Source organism: Xenopus tropicalis, chromosome 5 (assembly GCF_000004195.4).
Source record: "Xenopus tropicalis strain Nigerian chromosome 5, UCB_Xtro_10.0, whole genome shotgun sequence".
Lineage (NCBI taxonomy): Eukaryota > Metazoa > Chordata > Amphibia > Anura > Pipidae > Xenopus > Xenopus tropicalis.
Genome location: NC_030681.2, coordinates 59,446,180 through 59,468,396, shown reverse-complemented (window position 1 = coordinate 59,468,396; position 22,217 = coordinate 59,446,180). Strand labels below are relative to the sequence as shown.

The window sequence follows — 22,217 nt, the reverse complement described above, 5'->3', positions numbered from 1 at the left end:
CATAGAGCCTGCAGTGACACATCTGCTATCTGCTGCCAACATGTTGTGGCAGTTTGAAAAAATAATAAATATACACATATATATATACATCTATTTCCCAATATGCATAAAGAAGTTAATAAAGATCTATATGTATGTATATTTAGATGTATATATACGTATATATGCATGTGTGTGCATATATATATATATATATATATATAAAAGCATGCAAAAAATAAATGCCGCACTCACAGGACTTAGTGGAAAAAACAAAGGTGCTGTTTATTTAAACGTCAATCTAACGTTTCGGCTGCTTCCACAGCCTTTCTCAAAGCCTTTCACAAGTTGCATGGTAATTGCCACGTGTGTCAAGTCGCGTGACAATTAGCGCGCACACGAAAAGTACCGCACGTGCGTTAATTAGCGCGCCAAAAAAAGTAGCGCACTGCGCGTGCGTTAATTAGCGCGCATGCGAAACGTAGTGAACACGTTAGTTACCGCGCGTTGAGCGTAATACCGCACGAAAATAGTCTTCGCGACTAAAATAACACATGCAACATCGCGCGTAAATTAACCCAAGTATACTTATAGTGAATCGTGCGTTAAGTCGCGAAAATTGACGCGCTAAAAATTTTAACGCATGCTATAAATAGCGCACGTTTTAACGCACTTTAGTGAATCAGCCCTTATGCCTTTGCAGATGCTGATTAGCATTGCTTGCTACAGCCAGGTTTATTATCTGCAAGAACCCCAAGGTCCTTTTCCAATATGGATTTGCCTAAAGTTCAATTAAGTAAGTTTATATATAATTATAAAGTTACAAACTCAGTAATAACACAGCACCATTAGAAAGAATGTACTTGTTTACCCTTCTTTTAAACATTTCTACTTAAAAATGGCTCATATCGCAACATAATAAATTAAATTGGCTTAGAACCACAGAGCAGATTTTGTTTTGTATATTAAAAAACATCTCATGTATTCCCCTATGGACATGGTATAGGACTAAGCATGATAGGCGAGTACAGCTACTCATTTGGTGCTGACCAATCCAACGCTTCTCACCATTTTTTTTTACTGATTTTTTTTTACCCATCTAGCTCCCGCTGTGCAGTCGTCAAGGAAGGAGAGCTTATTGAATGCAGTTGAAGGGGTGCTATGTGTAGAACCCAACTCGAAAACGTGTTTCCAGGTACTTAATCTACACGACGGAAATTCAGGTTTTGTTTTCGTCGTTTTATGTACAATTTTTATGGTACCATGAGCCGACGCACAGGGCTGAAAACTCAAATTATTTTATTTTTCAGCGCCTATCACCCCGGTAAAACTCGTTGGAGCAGCCTTTGCTTCGGTTGTACTGTTTGAGTACGCAAAGATCAAGATGTGATTTGCCAAGGGGGTCGCCAAGCGTACTGGGAGTTGCGACGAGAATTGCATTGAGGTAACTGAGCAGGATCTGAAATGTATGAAATGAATGTATGAAAGAAAGAACTGTGCATAACAGGCGCTAACACTATGAACAAAGGCGTGGTGGGCCGAGTCTGAAGTTATGACGTAAAGTTGTTTGCACTTTGGTTTCTCCGGATCAGGACTAGAGCAATGGAAGAAGAGCAAGCAGCAAGCTTGGAGCCACAGTCAGAAATGAACATTCCTGATGCTTTGTCTAAGCTTTGGACAGATGTAATGGGAATGCTGGTAAGTGGCACTGGAGGGGTAGGCTTGAAAGTAGTTGAATTGTATACTAATAAGTACGAGCGCGATATATATATATGGGGCTAATTGTAGGCATGTTTTGTGCGTGCTACTGAGCTGCGGTGAGAATGAATCATAAACTAAGCTTTGTGGTATTCACTAAAGTTACCATGGTACAGTTTTATCACGGGATTGTTTGGGGAGTCATCTGACTTTTTACTACTTTACTTTTTCGCAGTATACGTGATTTTGTTAAATATAGCTAAATCAAATCTAAATTACAGAAGTAAATCAATTCAGTTAAGTTAAATGTAAAGCCCTACTGTGTGCATGCAATTAGAGGTTTATTCTTTATCAGACTAGCTAAACTAAATTTGGAATCGAATTTTGATGCCATTTGTTGTTGTTTTGGGCAAAAGGGCAGCTTCCTGAAAATCACGTTGGTGCTCATAATCTAATCAAACCTGATGGTGTAGTGTAAATATTTGGTTTGCTTCTTCATTAATACTTGAGACCTTTATCTGGCTAGCTAAGTTTAGTCTATGAAAGTATATACATCAGGAAATGTTTAGTGTGTTTAAGCCTTAGGACTGAAGATTCTCTATCAACTGTAGTGTAGAGCTGTATAATTTCTGATGCCAGTCCTTGGTTCCTTCCCTCTTGCACTCATTAATAACATGTGGGCTGAAGGTAGCAGCTTTGTCCAAACCACTTAGAACCCATAGAACAAGGACTCTTAATCTGTGGGTCAGGGCCTTAAAATGGGTTTGTATGCTGTTTAGGGTATGTACCATAAACAGTGATGTGTTCCTCTAAAACAGTGCTGTCCAACTTCTGTGGTACCGAGGGCCGGAATGTTTCCGACCTACGTGGTGGAGGGCCGATAATGGAAGCCAGTTTTGACCACTCCCCCTTTTGAAACCACACCCACTTGAAACCACACCTGTGTTATCACATGACCATACCCATATTAATGGTTGTAGTACAGCAAAAACCTGCCATACTCTGCCTTCCCTACCCTGCCTGTGTGTGCCATACTCTGCCTTCACTACCCTGCATGTGTGCCATACTCTGTCTGCCCTACCCTGCCTGGTGTGCCATACTTTGACTGTGTGTGCCATTCTTGGCTGGTTTGTGCCATACTTGGCCTGTGTGTGCCATACTCTGCCTGTCCTCCCCTGCCTGTGGGTGCCATACTCTGCCTGCCCTCCCCTGCCTGTGGGTGCCATACTCTGCCTGCCCTCCCCTGCCTGTGGGTGCCATACTCTGCTTGCCCTCCCCTGCCTGTGGGTGCCATACTCTGCCTGCCCTACCCAGCCTGTGGGTGCCATTCTCTGCCTGACCTACCCTGCCTGTGGGTGCCATACTCTGCCTGCCCTACCCTGCCTGTGGGTGCCATACTCTGCTTGCCCTATGTATGGCACACACAGGCAGCATACAGTGACACAATGCTGGCACTGCTCCTACAGTCTGCACAATAACTATATATTAAAAAACTTTTTAATTGCAGTACCACCTCCAGTATATGTTCTTTTTGTAGTGTGCAGGGATTATTTGTGGGTTTCTACTGCTCCCACAGTCTGAGGTGTGAACAGGGGAACAATGTGGGTGATTACAGCCTGAGCCTGAGGTGTGTGAACAATGAAGGGAGTGAACAATGTAGAGATTAAAAGGTGTGAACAACACAGGGGATTACATTTTTAAACAATACAGGGGGTTTACAGCCTGAATCTGAGGTGTGAACCATGCAGGGGGGGGGCAGTTAATCACAGTACTGATACCATTTAAAGGTTACACAAAGGTAAGCCATCAAAGCAGCCAGACAGGTGGGGGGCCACACAGAGCGGCCCGCGTGCCACCAGTTGGACAGCACTGCTCTAAAATATACATTTAAAACACGGTAAGTGGATTTCTTGATTTAATTTAGGTCCTAAAAATGTGAAAGGGGTCAAAACCCCCCCCCAATTTTTTTCCCCTTCGACATGGTTCTTTGTTTTCTGAAATTGCCCGGTGGGAAAACATACTCGGTGCTTCATTTTTTTTTTTTTTTAAGTCACCCAAAGTTTCCTCACAGGGAAACTTTTGGTGACTTAAGAAAAAGAAATGCTGCATATGCTTTGCCATAAGCATTTTAATTTTCAGGTTGCCAAAGCCAAAGGTAGCTTTTACTCCTAGATCTATCGGTGCGTTTGATGCGGTCGACCACTCTCCTGATGCAAATTCTGCATTTGATTGGTATCCATAGTCAGGCTGCATCCTGGATTTCTTCTTACCGCTCTAACCGATCCTTCACTGTCTTCTATGCTAACAAAACCTAATTTCCATTTCTGCTTAATTTGGGTGTACCCCAAGACTCTGTACTTGGGCCGTTGTTTTTCTCCCTCTACACACTGTCTTTGGAGATCCTATCCGTTCATTTGGCTTTAAATATCATCTGTATGCTCATGATATCCAAATTTATTTTTTAACCCCTTCATTAACAGTTGAAACTGAGTCTCAAATCTCTAAACTGCCTCCTAGCTATCTCCAATTGGATGAACCAACGCTACCTCAAACTGAACCTAACAAAAACTGAACTAATGATCTTTCTGCCTAAGCTTGGTCTTCCACCCCCCCCCCCCCCCTTTACTATCGCTATCGATGGCACCCTCATCAACCCTGTCAATTCGGCGTGTTGATTGGGGGTGATCTTTTTTTTTTTTTTTTTAACTCTTTTACTGCCAACAACGTATGGGATACGTCGTGGCAGTAAAAGGGCTTAAATGCCAACGACGTGTCCCATACGTCGTTGGCATTTAAGCGCTGCTCTATGCAGCTGCGGCATGTGCCGCCGCTGCAGAGAGCTTCTAACAATGACAGCCCCCCTGGGCAATGTGCCAGGGGGGCTGTCATGAGGGTCCTGCGATCGATCGGGTTGCAGGACCCTCCAGGAAGCAGCAGACGCGATCGCGTCTGCTGCTTCCTACTTCCCCCCCAGCGCCGGCCCAACTGAAGAGGAGGCGATCGGGTCTTTAGGACAGGTAAGGACTTTTTTTTTTATTCTTGCATTTACACACTTAGACACACATTTACATACATTTATACACACTTACATACATTTACACACACTTACAGCACACATTTTAGCTTTTTTTTTTTTTTTTTTTTTTAATTTTTCACACTTTTATACACTTATTTACACTCATATACACACTTACACACTATCACACAACTTTTACACATGTACACACATGTATACACAAACACTTTAGTTTTTTTTTTTCATTTTACCACTTTGTTTTTAGCTTCTTTTACCTAAAAACTGTTTATTTTGACAGTGTGACTATTGGATCAGATATTCTGACCACTAATTACACTGTCATGTGACTTATTTTGTTGTTTCACTGATTTGCACAATTTTTGTGGTTTTATCACATTTTATCCCTGTATAAGTGTTCCCAATCTGTTTTTAGCGTAGCTTTGCCAGGTGTAACTTTGGTGTACAAAAATAACTTTGCCTATTTTGAATTCATCACGAATGTGTACTTTCCAAAAATACATGGTTTTCTGGGGGTCTGTGTATAGTTAGGGGGGGTTACTGCACATAATACGCTGACAGGGGGCTCTGTGTGCAAAAGCTGAGTTGGCAGGCGAGAAATCCATATGCGCTATTTTCATTTTGGGTTCAGTACATACCACAGACTTTGGTATGTCTGTGCATATTGGGCATCAAACTGTTCAGTAGGCCTCTGGTGTTCCTATTTGGGGTGACTTGGTGCCTTTGTATGCAAGAAATTGTGTGATATAAATGCAGCAAATTGCAACATTTTTAGGCGATTTTCTGAAATGTCATAAAAACCAATAACTTTAGGAAAGCTTTGCAGATTGGTACTTTGGTGTAGAAAGGACTCTTTACCCTTGTTGGATTTGTCAGAATGTGTACTTTCCAAAAATATATGGTTTTGTGGGGGTCTCTGTATAGTTAGGGGAAGTTTCGGCACATAATACACTGACAGGGGGCTCTGTGTGCAAAAGCTGAGTTGGCAGGCGAGAAATCCTTATGCGCTATTTTCATTTTGGGTTCAGTACATACCACAGACTTTGGTATATCTATGCATATTGGGCATCAAACTGTTCAGTAGACCATAGGTGTTCCTATTTGGGGTGATTTGTCTTTATCTGATCTTTATCAAGAAATTGTGAGAGATAAATGCGGCAAATTGCAACATTTTTATGCGATTTTCGAAATGTCATATAAATCTGCAAACTTAGGAAAGCTTTACAGCTTGGTACTTTGAAGCAAGAAGAAATGTTTACCCATTATAGATTCGCGGGGATGTGTACTTTCCAAAAATATATGGCTTTCTGGGGTGAGTGTACTTTTTTTGTGGCATTATCCCACATAAAGGATGTAAATGTGTTGATTTTGCAGGAGCTGAAATGATACATCATATGGGGGTATGTTTCCATTGGGGCCCCTGCATGCCACATACTTAGGTAAACCTATACATATTGGGCATCAAACTGTTCAGTGGACCCCTGGCGTTCAAATTCAGGGTGTTTTATCTTGGTACCTAATGCTATGTGGGAGATAAGATTCTGCAAAGTGGAAGCTTTGAGGGGATTTTTGGAAATGTCACCAAAATTGCTAACTTTAGAAAAGCTTTGTGGCTTGGTACTTTGGAGTAGAAAGACATGGCTACCCATTTTAGATTTGGGGGAATGTGTACTTTCCAAAAATATATGACTTTCTGGGGTGAGCGTACTTTTTTGTAGCTTTATCCCACATATAATAATGTAAATGTGTTGATTTTGCAGGAGCTGAAATGACAGTACATATGGGGTATGTTAACATTGGGGCCCCTACATGCTACATACTTAAGTAAACCTATACATTTTGGGCATCAAACTGTTCAGTGGACCCCTGGCATTCATATTTCGGGGGTTTTATTTGGTTACTTTATGACCTGTAGGAGATAAGATACTATAGACTGGAAGCTTTGAAGCGATTTTTTTAAAAAAATCACAAATTTTGATAAAAACCAATAACTTTAGGAAAGCATTGCGACTTTATAGTTTGGAGTAGACAGACAGTTGTGCCTATTCTGTATTCCCCAGAATCTGTTCTTTCCAAACAATGTATAAACCTTCTGTTAGTGGAATTTTTGTCCTTGAAATCTAAAGTATGCAGCTTTCTGAAGCAGTGCTTTGGAAATTTGGTAGTGTACTGCTGGGAGTTTTTGACCTATACAAGTGAGAAATCTCTATAAAACTATATATATTTGGTATTGGCACATTCAGGAGACATGGGACTTTCCAAATCAGTTGTATATTCGTGCATAAAATAATTTTTGTTTCTAGTATGTGTGTTTATATTATGGAAAATTTGATTTTTTTTTTTGCTTTTTTAGATATTTAGAAGCCTATAATCTTGTTACAGAATTGGAATTACACAAAAATTCCACCAAATTTTGAAAGCTTAGGTTGTTCTGAAAAAAACGATATATTGTTTTCCTGGCTAAACTAAAAGTCCCCCCGAGGAAAGGCCCCTAAAGTGAAAAGTGCAAAATGTTCAAAAACTGTCTGGCAATACAAGTTCCGCTTTGACCAAAATGGCTGGCAGTAAAAGGGTTAAAGGTTTATTTTTATTGATTTTTAATAACAATAGAAAATATGGTTGGAAAGAGAGAAAAGGGTTGGAGAGTAAACAGTCATTGCATTACTGTAGCTCGTGAGTCTCCTAGGAGACCAAATGTTTTTGTATTTGTCGGGCATCCTCTGGCGAGATTGGTAAGTTTATACAGTTCCAATTGTGAGTTGACCAGGGTAATTCATTTGCGAAGTGATGGGGGTGAATGGGCCCATCCAGTGCAGGGCAAGGGTTTTTTTGGCATAGAAGAGAAGTAGTCTCATTAGCAGTTTTGTGTTCTTTCTGGGTATCGGAGAGTCTAGGAGACCCAGTATACAGGTAGCTGGGTTGATTATTTGCAGCAGGTCCAGTTCTGTTCCCATGAATTCTGTGACCTTGTGCCAAAACTTTTGTATTTTAGGGCAGTCCCATATTAGGTGCATGAAATTGGCCATATATGCTTTACATCTCGGGCAGTTAGGAGAGTCAGTTTTACCCATGTTGTACAGCTTTTGTGGGGTAAGTTAGGTCTGATGTATGATTTTAAATTGTATGAGCTTGTCTCTTGTGCTTATTAAGGGCTGGTACAAATTATCTGTGACTTCATCCCAATCATCGGGATATAGTTGTATCTCACTTAAGCTTCACCCTTGGCCGTGGGTCATACCTTTTTAGTGATCAAGATTTTGTAGGTGTTTTAAAGCAGTTTGGCTTTGTTTGACTGAGCTGTCAAGTGCTGTAATTCTAGGTACTGTATTTTGGTGGCTGTTGAAACTGTTGCAGAAGAGGTAGTATGTGCAGTTCACCTTTTTTATATAAGTGGTCAATGTGCTTTACCCCTAATCTGGCTCAGGATCTTGCTTCTGGGAAGGATGCAAAGTGTGGTAGGTTGCTGTTCCCCCACAGTGGGGCATCAGGGGATATTGTTCCTGTTTTATTGGTTAGCTGTGTCATGGAATCCCAGGCTTTTTTGGCGGTGTCTGAAACTGGTAATAGTGGAATAATATCCTTCCTTGTTCTATATAAAGCATTGTGCAGTCTTTTTACTGAAGTGAAGTAGAGGGCTTCTAAGATTGAGTCTGGTTTCTCGGGGTCAAATACTTTTCAGTTTGCAATGTGCGTGCTCTGAGAGACTAGGTAGTAAAGCTCATACTTAGGAGATGCTAGTCCTAATTGGTCTTGTGGGGCATTTAGGGTGCTCCTAGAGAGTGTTGGAGATTTGTTTCCCCAGATAAATGCGGATTGAGTACGGTCTATTTCTAGTAAAGTTTTTTTGGGGTATATGACAGGGGGTGTTACTAAATTGGTATAGGAATTTAGGCAAGAAGATAATTTTGCACATATTTATTCTGGTGGTGATCTTTGACTCCTGTCTCTCCTTCTCTGACTATGTTAACAGCACTGTCAAAACCTGTCACTTTTTCCTACGCAATATTTCCAAAATCCATCCCTTTCTTTCTACTGCAACAGCTAGGCTGCTCATACATGCTCTCATCCTATCCCGACTTGACTACTGTAATCCGCTACTAACCGGCCTCCCTAACTCCCTATTGTCTATATTAAATACTTCTGCCAGAATTCTCCTACTCCAGGAAAGTTCAGGCCCTTTCCCTGCTAAAGTCCTTATAGTGGCTTGCCATTAAACAAAGAATATCTTACAAACTCTTTCTGTTAACCTTCAAAGCTCTCCATTCCTCTGCTCCTCACTACATCTCTTCTCTGGCCAACTCCTCCTCCATTACTCACAGAGCAACCGCTTGGTTGCACCCCCCACTACTACTGCTGTTTTCTGCCTTACTTACCCTTAAATTTGGAATGCCCTCCCTGATTTCGCCTGGTGAGAATTCTCCCTCAGTCTTTTTAAAATTAAACTTAAAGACTACCTCTTGGAGCACTCGCACAGCACCTGATCTGGGAACTAGCACTTATTTGGCAATGTCACCCACTTTGATCTACAGCACTTATATTCTCCTATTTGTGTCTGTAGCTACCCTCCCATCTAGATTGTAAGCTCTACAGGGCAGGGACCTCCATCCATGGCTGTGGAGTCGGTAAATAAATTATCCGACTCCTCAGTTTCTGATACTTCCGACTCCGAATCCACGACTCTGACTCCTCTGTTTTTAACATGCTAATGCAGTGCTGTCCAACTGGCGGCCCCCCACCTGTCTGGCTGCTTTGATAGTTTACCCTTGTGTAAACTTAAAATGGTATCAGTACTGAGATTAACTGCATGGTTCTCACCTCAGATTCAGGCTGTAATCCCTCTGTATTGTTTAAACATCTAATCCCCTGTACTGTTCACACCTTTTAATCTATGCATTGTTCTACCCCTGCATTGTTCACACCTCCTGCTCAGGCTGTAATCACCCACATTGTTCGTCTGTTCACACCTCAGACATTGTATATACTGCCTGGCCTATGCTGCCTGTGTGTAGGCAGAGTATGGCACATAGGCAGCATAGGGCAGGGAGGGTATGGCACAAACAGGCCGCATAGGACAGGCAGAGTATGGCACACACAGGCAGCATAGGACAGGCAGAGTATGGCACACACAGGCAGCATAGGACAGGCAGAGTATGGCACACACAGGCAGCATAGGACAGGCAGAGTATGGCACACACAGGCAGCATAGGGCAGGGAGAGTATGGCACACACAGGCAGGGTAGGGCAGAGTATGGCACACACAGGCAGCATATGGCAGGGAGAGTATGGCACACACAGGCAGGGTAGGGCAGAGTATGGCACACACAGGCAGCATATGGCAGGGAGAGTATGGCACACACAGGCAGGGTAGGGCAGAGTATGGCACACACAGGCAGAATATGGCAGGGAGAGTATGGCACACACAGGCAGGGTAGGGCAGAGTATGGCACACAGGCAGCATATGGCAGGGAGAGTATGGCACACACAGGCAGGGTAGGGCAGAGTATGGCGCACACACAGGCATCATAGGGCAGACACAAGCATCATAGGGCAGGCAGAGTATGGCACACACAGGCAGCATAGGGCAGACACAGGCATCATAGGGCAGGCAGAGTATGGCACACACAGGCAGCATATGGCAGACACAGGCATCATAGGGCAGGCAGAGTATGGCACACACCGGTAGCGTAGGGCAGGCAGAGTGCTGCCTGTGTGTGCCATATACTCTTTCTACCCTATGCTGCCTGTGGGAGGTGAACCTGGCAGGGGTTTGTTCTGGGAGTTTGTTAGCAGTTGGAAATAGCCATTAAATGGTCCCTAAGGTGTATAATTATATACTGGGGGTTGATGTGCTATCCACAGGGGAGGAGGAGTCATATGGATTTTAGGGTGTGTCTTAATAGGACATAATATAATTTTTTCACATATGAATGATGGTTGATATCCCTGCAGTGAGGACCAAGCCTTTGGGTTTTTGCTGCTCTACCACCATTGTGATAAAATGGGTGTGGTTTGAAGTGGGTGTGGTTTAAAAGGGGGGAGTGGTCAAAACTAGCTTCTATTAGCGGCCCTCCACCATGTATGCGCAAGAAATTCCGGCCCTTGGCACCGCAGAAGTTGGACAGCATTGTGCTAATGTATTTTATACATCCAGGAAGGGGCAGGGGGGAAGGGGCACTTAAAACACAACTGACCTGATAATAAACTGATAGACAATTTTATCTATACTCCTACTTCTAATGATTTCCCTAGAATCCCATAGTCATGTTTAAAGTTTAAGCTAACATTACAGCTGAATTACAGCAGTTTTTCAAATGTTTTAAAGCTTCAGTCTTAAACTATTGACTATCCATTCCCTTCACGTATACAAGTATTTGTAGTCCTGCAAATTTTTTTACTTAATTAGTTATCAGTGAGAGTTAGGCTAGGTTCACAGTGGGCATTGTATTCCCTGTAACAGAGGAACATGACGCAGTGGAGCTGCCGCACCTTTACTGTGCGTTACGTCCCATTTAGTGAAGCATACAGTCAATGAAAAGCTTCATGGTCACTCAACGTGTTCGTTTATGCACTGCGTGCATTGGGCTTTATTCTTATAGCAGAGAAGTAATTAATTATGACTGTTTGTGAATTGGGACATTTAAACTTGCTTAATTTTTTTTTTTTTTACTCCCATTTAAATTTAGTAGGAGTCGGAGTCGGTTCATTTTTTGCCGACTCCGACTCCAGGTACCCAAAATTGCCTCCGACTCTGACTCCACAGCCCTGCCTCCATCCTCTTGTGTCTTTAACTTTGTATTTATATATTATTATATTAATAACCCCCTGTTTGTATTAATGTATTCTACTGTACAGCACTGCGTACTTAAGTAGAGCTTTATAAATAAAGATATACATACATACATACATACATACATACATAGCCGGTGAGAAAGCATTTTGGGGAGATGTGTTGCCCAAATTTAACTGCGTGGAACAAATCTCCCTGTGTGCCATTAGGCTAGTGCCACACTGGGAGGATCATAGGCCTGTGGATAAACGCAGGTCGAGAATCCACCCCTACCCTTAAAAAAAAATATGATAGTTGTGGCTGCACCCAGAGCCATTGCGTTGGCCTATGTGCAGCAGAAATGAGCAGTTTGGCAACAAATTCTTCTGTACCCGGGCGGATGCAGTGGTTGAGTGCAGCCACAACTATCAGATTTTTTTTCAAGCATAGAGGCAGATTCTCGACCTGCGTTTTTCCGCAGGCCAAGAATCTGCCCAGTGTGGCACTAGCCTTAATGTTTATAAACGTAATTACAACGTAATGTACTGTTGCCCTGCACTGGTGCAACTGATGTGTTTGCCTCAGAAAGACCACTATAGCTTATATAAACAAAGCTGCTGTGTAGCCATGGGGACAGCCAGGAGAAAAGGCTCAGGTTACTTAGCAGATAACAGATTAAACCCCATTATAATCTACAGAGTGTTTGTTATGTGCTATGTAACCTGTGCCTTTTCTCCTTTTTTCCAGCTTGAATGGCTGCCCCCATACACAGCAGCTTATTTATATAAACTATACAATTTTCTGTAGCAAACAAACTAGTTTTGTTAGTGCAGGGCAACAGTACATTATATTTTAATTACTTGAAAACAATTTTTTGGTGTTACTGTTCCTTTAAAGCTACTTGAAAATATGGGCAAAGTTGAAGGCAGCAGTGTTTATATGTTTCTATTCTCTTGAAACAATGGGAGCCAGGTCTGTTTATTAGCTGGCTTGCAACTATGAAAAGTCAGTGTGAGAATGTAAACCATTATATATATACTGCTTTAAATTGCAATTGCAATGAATGTTTATTGGAAACTTACATATAATTACATTTTCCTTCACACTACAAAAAATTGTTTTTGGTTGGAGGATCCCTTTAAGAAGTTCTGCCATAGAACATTATATCATGAATGTGATTTGAGGGGTTGGATCCATAAATGTACTGCTTAAATCAAAGTAGTGTTTGTTTTATTCTGAAACTTCTCTTACAGCTAGCCATACATGTAAGAACTTTTACTTTGTGACAAATTTCAATATGATATGACAAATTTGTCTAATTGTTTGGTTGGTTTGCACTAAACCATTTTAAGTATTAAGGGCCACCTCCTGGGATCATATTGGCAGTGCACACAAACAAACCAAGGGCACACATACATGCTAGGCTACATCCGCCAAATTCTATCTTTTGCTCCCTCACTACTTCCTGTTACAGCATTATTTCTGGTCATGTGATCTCTGAGGCAGCACACAGCCCATCACTAAATGGTGGATCAAGGGAAAGGATGTAAAAGGGCAATCTTTACTGATAAATATTTCAGTTTGGCGAGATTCTTTAATGGGTGACTTAACATGGTCTAAACTCTCTGTTGGTTAAATATTCATTCTGGGGGTATGGCTTCCCTTTAAAGTGGACCTGTCACCCAGACATAAAAAGCTGTATAATAAAAGTCCTTTTCAAATTAAACATAAAACCAAAATTAATTTTTATATTAATACATTCAAACCCATTATAAATGCATTTAAAAATCTCAGCTGTCAATCATATACTGCCTGCCCCGCCTCTATGCCTTAGGCAGAAAATTATTTGAACTTTCCATTCAGTACTCAAATTCCCCCTACCTTCTCACCATCTAATTATGTAGCCAGTGCATGGGCAAGGGCATCAGGCCCCCCATTCTGGCACATACACAAGATTTTGGGATGATACAAAGCTTGCCTTAATAACAGTGCCCACAAAATGGCAGCTGCCTGCTGGCTGTGATTGTATATTCCCAAGACTGAAGGAAACAAGATTTATATAATTTATATAGTATGTGAAGTTAATTTTGCTTAACAAACACAATAGAAAAGAAATTGGAATTATTTCTTAGGGTGCCAGGTCCCCTTTAAGAAAAAAAAGGTCTTAAACTGGTCCTTCACTGAAGTAAACTATAGAAAAGTATTAGCCCAAAACCTTTACCCTTCAACCAATTTACCTTGGCTCCAAACACTTCTATTTGATTTGCAAAAGTTTGGGGTTTTTCGAGACAAAATTCACGCATGTTTTTTTTGCAGGTGACAGAACACCTAAAATGCATTGGCATGATACCTTACCTGTGTTATTTGAATTGTGTAATTGTGCAAAAACTGAGAAGGCATTTTCTCACAAATACTTTGTTCAAGTACCGTATATACTCGAGTATAAGCCGATCCGAATATAAGCCGAGGTACCTAATTTTATTTAAGAAAACTGGAAAAACGTATTGACTCGAGTATAAGCCCCTCAATGGTGCAGCATGAAAAGCATCCATATGCCGGTATACAAAATCTTTAATCCCATAACTAAATATGGCATTTCTGTATTCTTTAAATACAGTAAATTGCTGTTCTGGATGTCACTTCAATGAATAGAAGGAGTAGAAGGATTTAATTGGCCTGCACAGAGCGCTGACTTCAAGCTAAACTTGATGAATTGGTACACCAATGCGGGTCAGGCCTGGTCACCCAATACAGTGCCTCTTACGAATGAATGGAAGCAAATTAATAAAAAATGTTCCAACATCCAGCAGCAGAGGGTAAAAGGCTGTTTTAGCAACAGAGAAAGAGCCAACTTCACATTAATAACCCTGATTCTTTAAAAAACATTTTGGACAGGCAGATATCCACATACTGTGTCATATACTATAGTATGTTAATTACAATAATAATTGAAAGTCTATTTAAAGCCTTATTAGCTTTGTGTACATGTAAAATAAATACTTGCAAATCCAACAAAAACACGTTTTACATACAGTATTTCCACACAGCAATTTCAATAAGCAGCACACAAATGTTATCATAACTAAGCATTTCAACAGTGTGGAGTAATGAAAAAGGCTCCGGTTAGAGGGAGGTGCCACGGTGCTGCTCTTTGTGTCACTTACTGTGCTCTGCTAGGCTGTTCTGCTGCCGTTGTCCTGCGAATGGCGCTACAGGCGTCCATGGGGGGGTTCAGGGAGGGGGGGCTTGGGATGTGCTCCTCATGGCCGCGCTGCTCAATGTGTCCCTATGTGCAGCCGCGCGATGCACATAATGTAGTGGGCACGCCGCGTCCACATTCTGCTTAAGGCCGGCCACGGGGGTAAGTCCAGGGAGGGGGGGGGCTCGGGGGGGCTCCTCCTGTGCTCCACTGTGTCCCTATGTCCCTGCGCTACATGCTGCTGAAGGCATGTGGTTTGAGTGCAATTACCGTATATACCCGAGTATAAGCCGATATTTACTTTTTAAGCACATTTTTAGGGCTGAAAAACTCGGCTTATACTCGAGTATATACGGTAGTTTGGACACAATAATTCAGGTAAGGTGCCATGTAAAGGTTTTTCATGTGGTTGTGTTGTTTACAGCCAACAAAACCATCTCGTGTGCTTATTCTAAGGCTAGTGGCACACTGTTTCTCCACCTGTATAAAATCTCAGGGAGAGAAAAGACTAATCCACTGTCTTCTGCCCTGTGTTTACTTAAAGGCTTGGTTTCCACCTGTCAGGGCACACAGACTAGATTTTAGCGTGAAAATGCATACTTAATGTATTTCCACACCTAAATCTGTGTGTGCCAGAAGCCTTGAAGGACATGTAAAGTGTGAATTAACTCACATTTCATATGGGTAGAACCCACTTCCCCCACCTGAACTGCATAGTTTTCAGCTCATAAATCACATCTCATTGCCAGTGCTGCTGCATTTTCTAGAACCAATTGCCATTTTCCCCCATGCTCATGTTTAGTGTCTTTTTTTTTCAAAGCATTTAACCACATCATTGTTGTGGAGAAGATTTACTGCCTGGCCACCAGAACTATAGCTTTGAAGTGCACATGCTGTCATTGACTAATTAAATTCTGAAGGGATGGGGCCAAATGGGTTAGCAATGGAGTAGGAATGCTATGTGATTCTATTACCTTACCATTATCCTTTAATAACCAGAGTGGCAGGTATTTAAAGATTGTAAAAAGGATGTTTTAAGATTAATATTCTTGATAAACCGCTACAAGAATATGCAGTGCTGTACAATATTGCAATATAACACATACAATAAATACATGACTGGGCAGTTAATATTGGGGGTTATACATTGTTTTGGAGGATCAGAGGCAATAGAAAAGGAGGAGGGCTGTGTGTATTTGTTAAGTAGGAATTAACAGCAAATATTAAGGATGAAGTGATGGGGGTAACAGAGGGAGCTGAATCCTTATGGGTTGAGCTTCTCACAGATAGTAAAGAATCCACCAAATTAATGTATGCTATAGACCCCCTAATGTAAGCGAAGAGGAGGAGGCTCAGCTCCTGTTGCAAATAGAAAAGGCTGCTAGTTTGGGGCAAGTGATAATAATGGGAGATTTTAATTATCCTGATATTGACTGGAGCCATAGTACTGCCAGGACAGTAAATGGGAACAAGGTTATAAACTTGTTGCATGACAACTTTGTCACAGGTGGTCGAGGAGCCAACCAGGAACCATGCTATATTGGATCTAGTGTTCTCCGAACTTACAGCAAATGTGCAAGTGGTTGAACCCCTGGGTAACATTGACCATAATGTTATTTCATTTAATGTTTGGTGCAGGAAACAAATTTACACTGGGGCAACAAAGACACTGAATTTTAGGAAGGCAAATTTTACCCCCATAAGGGCAGCGCTTCAGGGCATAGATTGGGGCATTATGTTTTCTGATATAGAGCAGAAATGGTTGTCATTTAAAATGATATTAAATCATTACTGTTCTCAATTTATTCCATTAAAGGGGACCTGTCGTCCTAAGAAATAACTCCAAATTATTTTCTATATTGTTAGTTGAGCAAAATAAACTTTACTTACTCTATATAAATAATATAAATCTTGTTTCTTCAGTCTTGGAATTACTCAATCAAAGCAAGCAGGGAGGCACCATTTTGTGGACACTCTTATGAAGGCATGCTTTGTATCATGCCAAAATCTTGTTTATGTGCCAGAATGGGGGACCTGATGCCCATGCCCATGCACTGGCTACACAATTAGATGGTGAGGAGGGAGGGGGAAAGTGAGCTGTGCAGTGGCATCTAGGTAGTGCTGAACGGAAAGCTAAAGTTATTGTCTGCCCCGCCTCTATGCCTAAGGCATATAGGCGGGGAAAGCAATATGTGATTGACAGCTGGGATTTTTAATTGCCTTTATAATGGGTTTGGATGTGTTAATATAAAAATGAATTTGGGTTTCATGTTTAATTTGAAAATGACTTTTATTATACAGCTTTTTATGTCTGGGTGACAGGTCCACTTTAATAAGAAAAACTAGAAGTGTTAAGAATCACCCTATGTAGCTTAACTCTGAGGTAAAGAAGCAGAGGCTAAAATTAACCATAAAAAGTTTTTTTCAAGTATAATAATAGTAAAAAGATGCAGTTTGAGGGTGTGGCCCCATTGAGTTAAAGTAACAATATGGTTACAGCAGATACAGAAAAGGCAGATGTGCTAAACCAGCTCTTTTCTTCTGTGTATACAGTAGAGGAGCCAGAGTGCCAAGTCCCACCCAATAGCAGCACTGTTGCCTCAGCTCCAACTATGCAGTTGTTGACACAGGATATGGTACGTAAAGGGTAACACAAGATAAATGTGAACAAGGCACCTGGGCCAGATGGAATACACCATCGGGTACTGAGAGAGCTAGGGTCAGATTTACAGTGGCCTCTGTTTCTGATATTCTCAGACTCGCTTTCATCAGGTATGGTACCTAGGGATTGGAAGAAGGCTAATGTCATTCCTATATTTAAAAAGGGAGTAAGATCTCAGCCTGGCAATTATAGGTCTGTAATTTTGAACTTTGTGGTGGGCAAGTTATTTGAAGGCTTGTTAAGGGACCACACACAAAATTATGTACTGGAGAATGCCATTATGAGCAGTAATCAGCATGGCTTTATGAAGGACAGGTCATGTCAGACCAATTTAATTGCTTTTTATGAGGAGGTGAGTAACAAGCTTGACAGTGGGGATTCGGTAGATGTGATCTATTTGGATTTTGCCAAAGCATTTGATACCGTTCCCCAAACGACTTCTTTCTAAACTAAGGTCTATTGGCCTTAGTGAAGTCGTTTGCACATGGAAAGAAAACTGGCTACGGGATAGGGTACAGAGGGTGGTTGTTAATGGTACATTCTCTACTTGGAGTGGGGTCCCTCAGGGTTCTGTACTGGGTCCACTTTTGTTTAACTTGTTCAAAAATGACTTAGGGGAGGGTATAAATAATAATAAATAATGTATCAGTGTTTGCAGATGAGACACAACTCTGCAGACCAGTCAATTCTATCCAGGATGTGGCATCCTTGCAGCAGGATCTTGACCAACTGGCAATCTGGGCGGCTAAGTGGCAGATGAGATTTAATGTGGATAAATGTAAGGTTATGCACCTGGGATGTAAACATATGTAAGCCACTTATACCCTTAATGGGATTGCACTAGGCAAATCCATAATGGAAAAGGACCTTGGAGTCGTTGTAGATAATAAACTTGGCTGTAGCAAGCAATGCCTGGCAACAGCTGCAAGGGCAAACAAAGTTTCCCAAGTCACCATGGCAGCACTTCACCAACACTGGGTAATCCCCTCTAGGTCACTGGACAGGAAAGCGTTAATACAGCATATAAGCACCCCCCCTCCCACAGCATCTAGTCTTTTTTTTTTCCTGTCCAGGTCACTGGCTCACGCTTCTTACCAGGGCTCAGAGGCGCGTTGGAGTCTTTTTCTGGATAGCCGCTTCTAATGTTAAAAGATCCAATCTGAAAGATATGCTCTCTGAGATGAGGTTGGCAACCGAATTTATTGCAGACGCCTCGTTGGATTTGGTTAAGTTGTCCGCTAGGTCCATGGCTCTGTCAGTAGCCTCAAGACGAGCGTTGTGGTTGAAACCATGGATGACTGATTCTTCTTCCAAGTCTAATCTTTGCCAGTTAGCCTTCGAGGGGGAGATGTTATTCGGAGAGAAGTTGGATTCTATTATTAAGAAAGCCTCAGGTGGCAAAAGTGTCTTCTTGCCCCAGGAGAAAAGGTACAAGAATCAGAAGTCTACAGACTATCAGAGAGAGCGGTCCTTTCAGAGTTCAAAATTTTCCGGATCAGAGAAGTCATATGCCAGGAAGTCGAACTGGAGATCAAGAAGAGGGGATGGAAGACAGATAGGCAGGAAGAGTTCTGCCTTCACTCCATCCATGGGAAAATCACAATGAAATTCAGCCGGTCCAGACTCTGAAGATAGGTGCAAGGTTGCAGCTATTCCATGGAGTCTTGGCCTTAGAAGTGAGAGATGCCTGGGTCTTAGGGGTTTCCGAGAAGGGTATTGGCTCGAGTTCCAGGAAAGACCCAGAGGAAATGTTTTTCGAAAATCTGTACCTCCAAACATACCACAAGCAGAGATAATATTTCAGGAATATGTGGATGCACTCAGACAATCAGGAGCGATGGAGGAAGTTCTGCACTCATCCAGGAGGTGTGAGTTTTACTCAAAGCTCTTTCTGGTGCAGAAGGCCTCAGGAGCCTTCAGACCGGTTCTGGATCTCAGACCGTTAAATCAGTTCATCCATTGCAGACGGTTCAAGATGGAGTCCTTAGCTTCTATAATCCTCTCAGTCACTCCAAAAGCATGGTTATTAAATCTCGACTTGAAAGATGATTATTTCCATGTTCCTGTACACAAAGCAGACAGGAAGTTTCTTCGATTTGTGGTGGGGCAGCATCACATACAGTTCACATGCTTGCCCTTTGGTCTGTCCACTTCGCCCCGAACCTTCTCCAAGGTGCTGGTGACAATTGTGGCAATCCTAAGAGAGGAAGGAATTGCAATTTACCACTACTTAGAAGATATTCTTTTGGTGGCGACAACAGAAGCGGAGGCAGTCAGGAACAGGGCCATATGCAGACTGCAGCAGTTTGGCTGGGTCATAAATTGGCAGAAAAGTTGCCTTTCTCCAACACAGAATTTGGTGTTCTTGGGGGCACATCTCAAGACGTTGGACAATTTAGTCTGCCTTCCCCTGGAGAAGCTCCAAAAGATAACGGAACAAGTGCAGTGCCTGGTGAGCCAGTCCAGGGTGTCTGTGAAAATGTGTATGTCTGTACTCGGTCTGATGTCCTCTGTCATACAGATGGGGAAGTGGGCAAGATGGCATATGAGGCCTCTCCAAAATTTCCTGATCCGGTCGGGGGTTCTCAATCCCCTGAGTTTGAGTCGTCATCTCCACTTACTGGGGGTAGTGAAAGACAGTCTGAACTGGTGGCTTATTCCAGAGAATCTTTCACAGGGGCTTCCTCTGGCGGAGCCAGAGTGGTTGGTCATCACCACGGACGCCTCGGAATCAGGTTGGGGGGCAGTCCTGGACAACCAAACCGCTCAAGGTCAGTGGGAGTGTCGGGGTATTTCCTCCAATATCCTGGAGTTGAGGGCAATAGGCCAAGCATTGCTGGCTTTTTCCCAGGAGATATCCCAGAGGTGGATAAAAGTCAGGTCAGACAACGCTAAAGCTGTAGCCTATATCCAAAGGCAAGGAGGGACCAGAAGTCCAAGTCTGATGAAGGAGATATCCCCAATAATGATGTGGGCAGAGCAAAATTTGGCAGGGCTGGCCGCCTTGCACGTACCAGGAGTTCAGAACCTTCAGGCCGACTTCCTCAGTCGCAATACACTAGATCCGAACAAGTGGAGTTTAAATCCGGCAGCGTTCCAGCTAATTGTTCAGGAGTTTGGAGTTCCAGAAATAGATCTAATGGCGACAGCTCAGAACCACAAATGTCGAAAGTTCTTTTCAAGGAATCCTTGCCAGTCATCAGTAGGAGTGGATGCTTTGCTTCAAGATTGGAGCAAGATGTTCGCCTATGTGTTTCCTCCCTTTCGCATGATATGGAGAGTATTGAGGAAAGTAGACCGGGAGAAGGCTCAAGTTGTAGCCGTAGTTCCCCATTGGCCGAGACGTCCATGGTATCCGCTACTTCAGCAGTTGGCGGTAGGGACACCAATGAAGCTCCCTTTGTGGCAGAATTTGCTGGCGCAGGGCCCAGTTTACTGCAAGGAGCTATGTCATCTATCCTTGATGGCCTGGAAGTTGAAAGGCAGAGGTTGTTAAAAAGAGGTTGTCAAGAAGAACTGTTGGCCTTACTGTTAAAGTCAAGGAAGACCTCTACCTCTGCGCAATACTATAAAGTATGGAATTGTTTTGCCCAATTCACTCTGGAGAGGGGTTCAGACCCACAAAATCCTGATTCAAGTCTAATGGTTCAGTTCCTGTTCTCAGGATACAAGAAGGGCTTTAGCAATAGCACATTGCGAGGCCAGGTGTCAGCCTTGTCAGAATTAACAGAAAAGGCCTGGGCGGAGGACCTCCTAGTTAAGAGATTCTTCAATGCTTTGAAAAGGATCCGTCCATATTTTAAGCCCAGAGTTCCTCCCTGGGATTTGCCCTTAGTCTTGAAAACTTTAATGTCTGCTCCATTTGAACCACTAGAGAGAGCCTCAGACTGGCATACAACCTTGAAGGTGCTGTTTCTGGTGGCCATTACATCTGCCTGTCGAGTTGGAGAAATATATTCTCTCTCAGCTAAAGAACCTCATACGGTGATATTTAAGGACAAGGTGGTGATGAGGCCAGTATTTGGATTTCTACTAAAGGTGATGTCCCAGTTCCATTCTGAGCTGGAGGTGGTCTACCTTCATTTTGTTCGAATCCCAGATCTGAACAAGAGAAACTTAGGCATACTTTAGACTTGGTTCGTGCAATATCTTACTCGAACAAACGAATTCATGGCGAAAAACTAACAGGTTATTCGTGATTCCAAGAGGCCCAAGAAGGGGCTCTGCCCCATCTAAAGTGATGGTCAGTTGGTGAATTGTATCCTGTATAGTCATGGCATATCAGTTGGCGGGCAGGGAGATCCCAGGTGATCTTAAGGCACAATCCACCAGAGCAATGGCTACATCCTGGGTGGCAGAAGCGATCTGCAAGGCAGCAAGGTGGTCTTCTGCATCTACCTTTATTCGGCACTACAAGTTGGATGTCTTGCAGTCCCAAGAGGCGAGATTTGGGAGGAAGATTCTTCAGGCAGTCATTCACTGAATGTTCTGTAATAAAATTATTAAGCATCCTCTGCTGTCCCTCCCTTCATTGTTAGCTTGGGGAATTCACAGTGTTGGTGAAGTGCTGCCATGGTGACTTGGGAAATTTTATCATCTTACCGTGATTTCTATTTCTAAGTCACTCTTCATGGCAGCATTCACCAACTTCCCTCCCTCCTATGGCTTGGTTACTAAGACTAGGTGCTTATATGCTGTATTAACGCTTTCCTGTCCAGTGACCTAGAGGGGCGGGGATTACCCAGTGTTGGTGAATGCTGCCATGAAGAGTGACTTGGAAATAGAAATCACGGTAAGATGATAAAATTTCTCTATTTTGAAGGGGCATAGAATAGCGCTGGTAAAGCCCCATCTAGAATATGCTGTTCAGTTTTGGTCT

General features: G+C 42.5%; 1 protein-coding gene across 7 annotated transcripts in view; it reads left to right on the top strand.

The window, feature by feature from the left end:
• Positions 1-1,044: 1,044 nt before the first annotated feature.
• Positions 1,045-22,217, top strand: part of sash1 (SAM and SH3 domain containing 1) — a 254,021-nt gene continuing 232,848 nt past the window's right edge. For 4 of the 7 annotated variants that reach the window (XM_018094286.2, XM_018094288.2, XM_018094285.2 and 1 more), the window contains exons 1-3: positions 1,045-1,174; positions 1,290-1,423; positions 1,572-1,677. In XM_018094286.2, the coding sequence (XP_017949775.1) occupies positions 1,582-1,677 (96 nt within the window). In that variant the 5' untranslated portion in view covers positions 1,045-1,174; positions 1,290-1,423; positions 1,572-1,581. Of the gene's footprint in view, positions 1,175-1,289; positions 1,678-22,217 lie in introns of all 7 variants that reach the window. The other 3 variants (XM_018094287.2, XM_018094289.2, XM_018094284.2) reach the window with 3 other exon arrangements.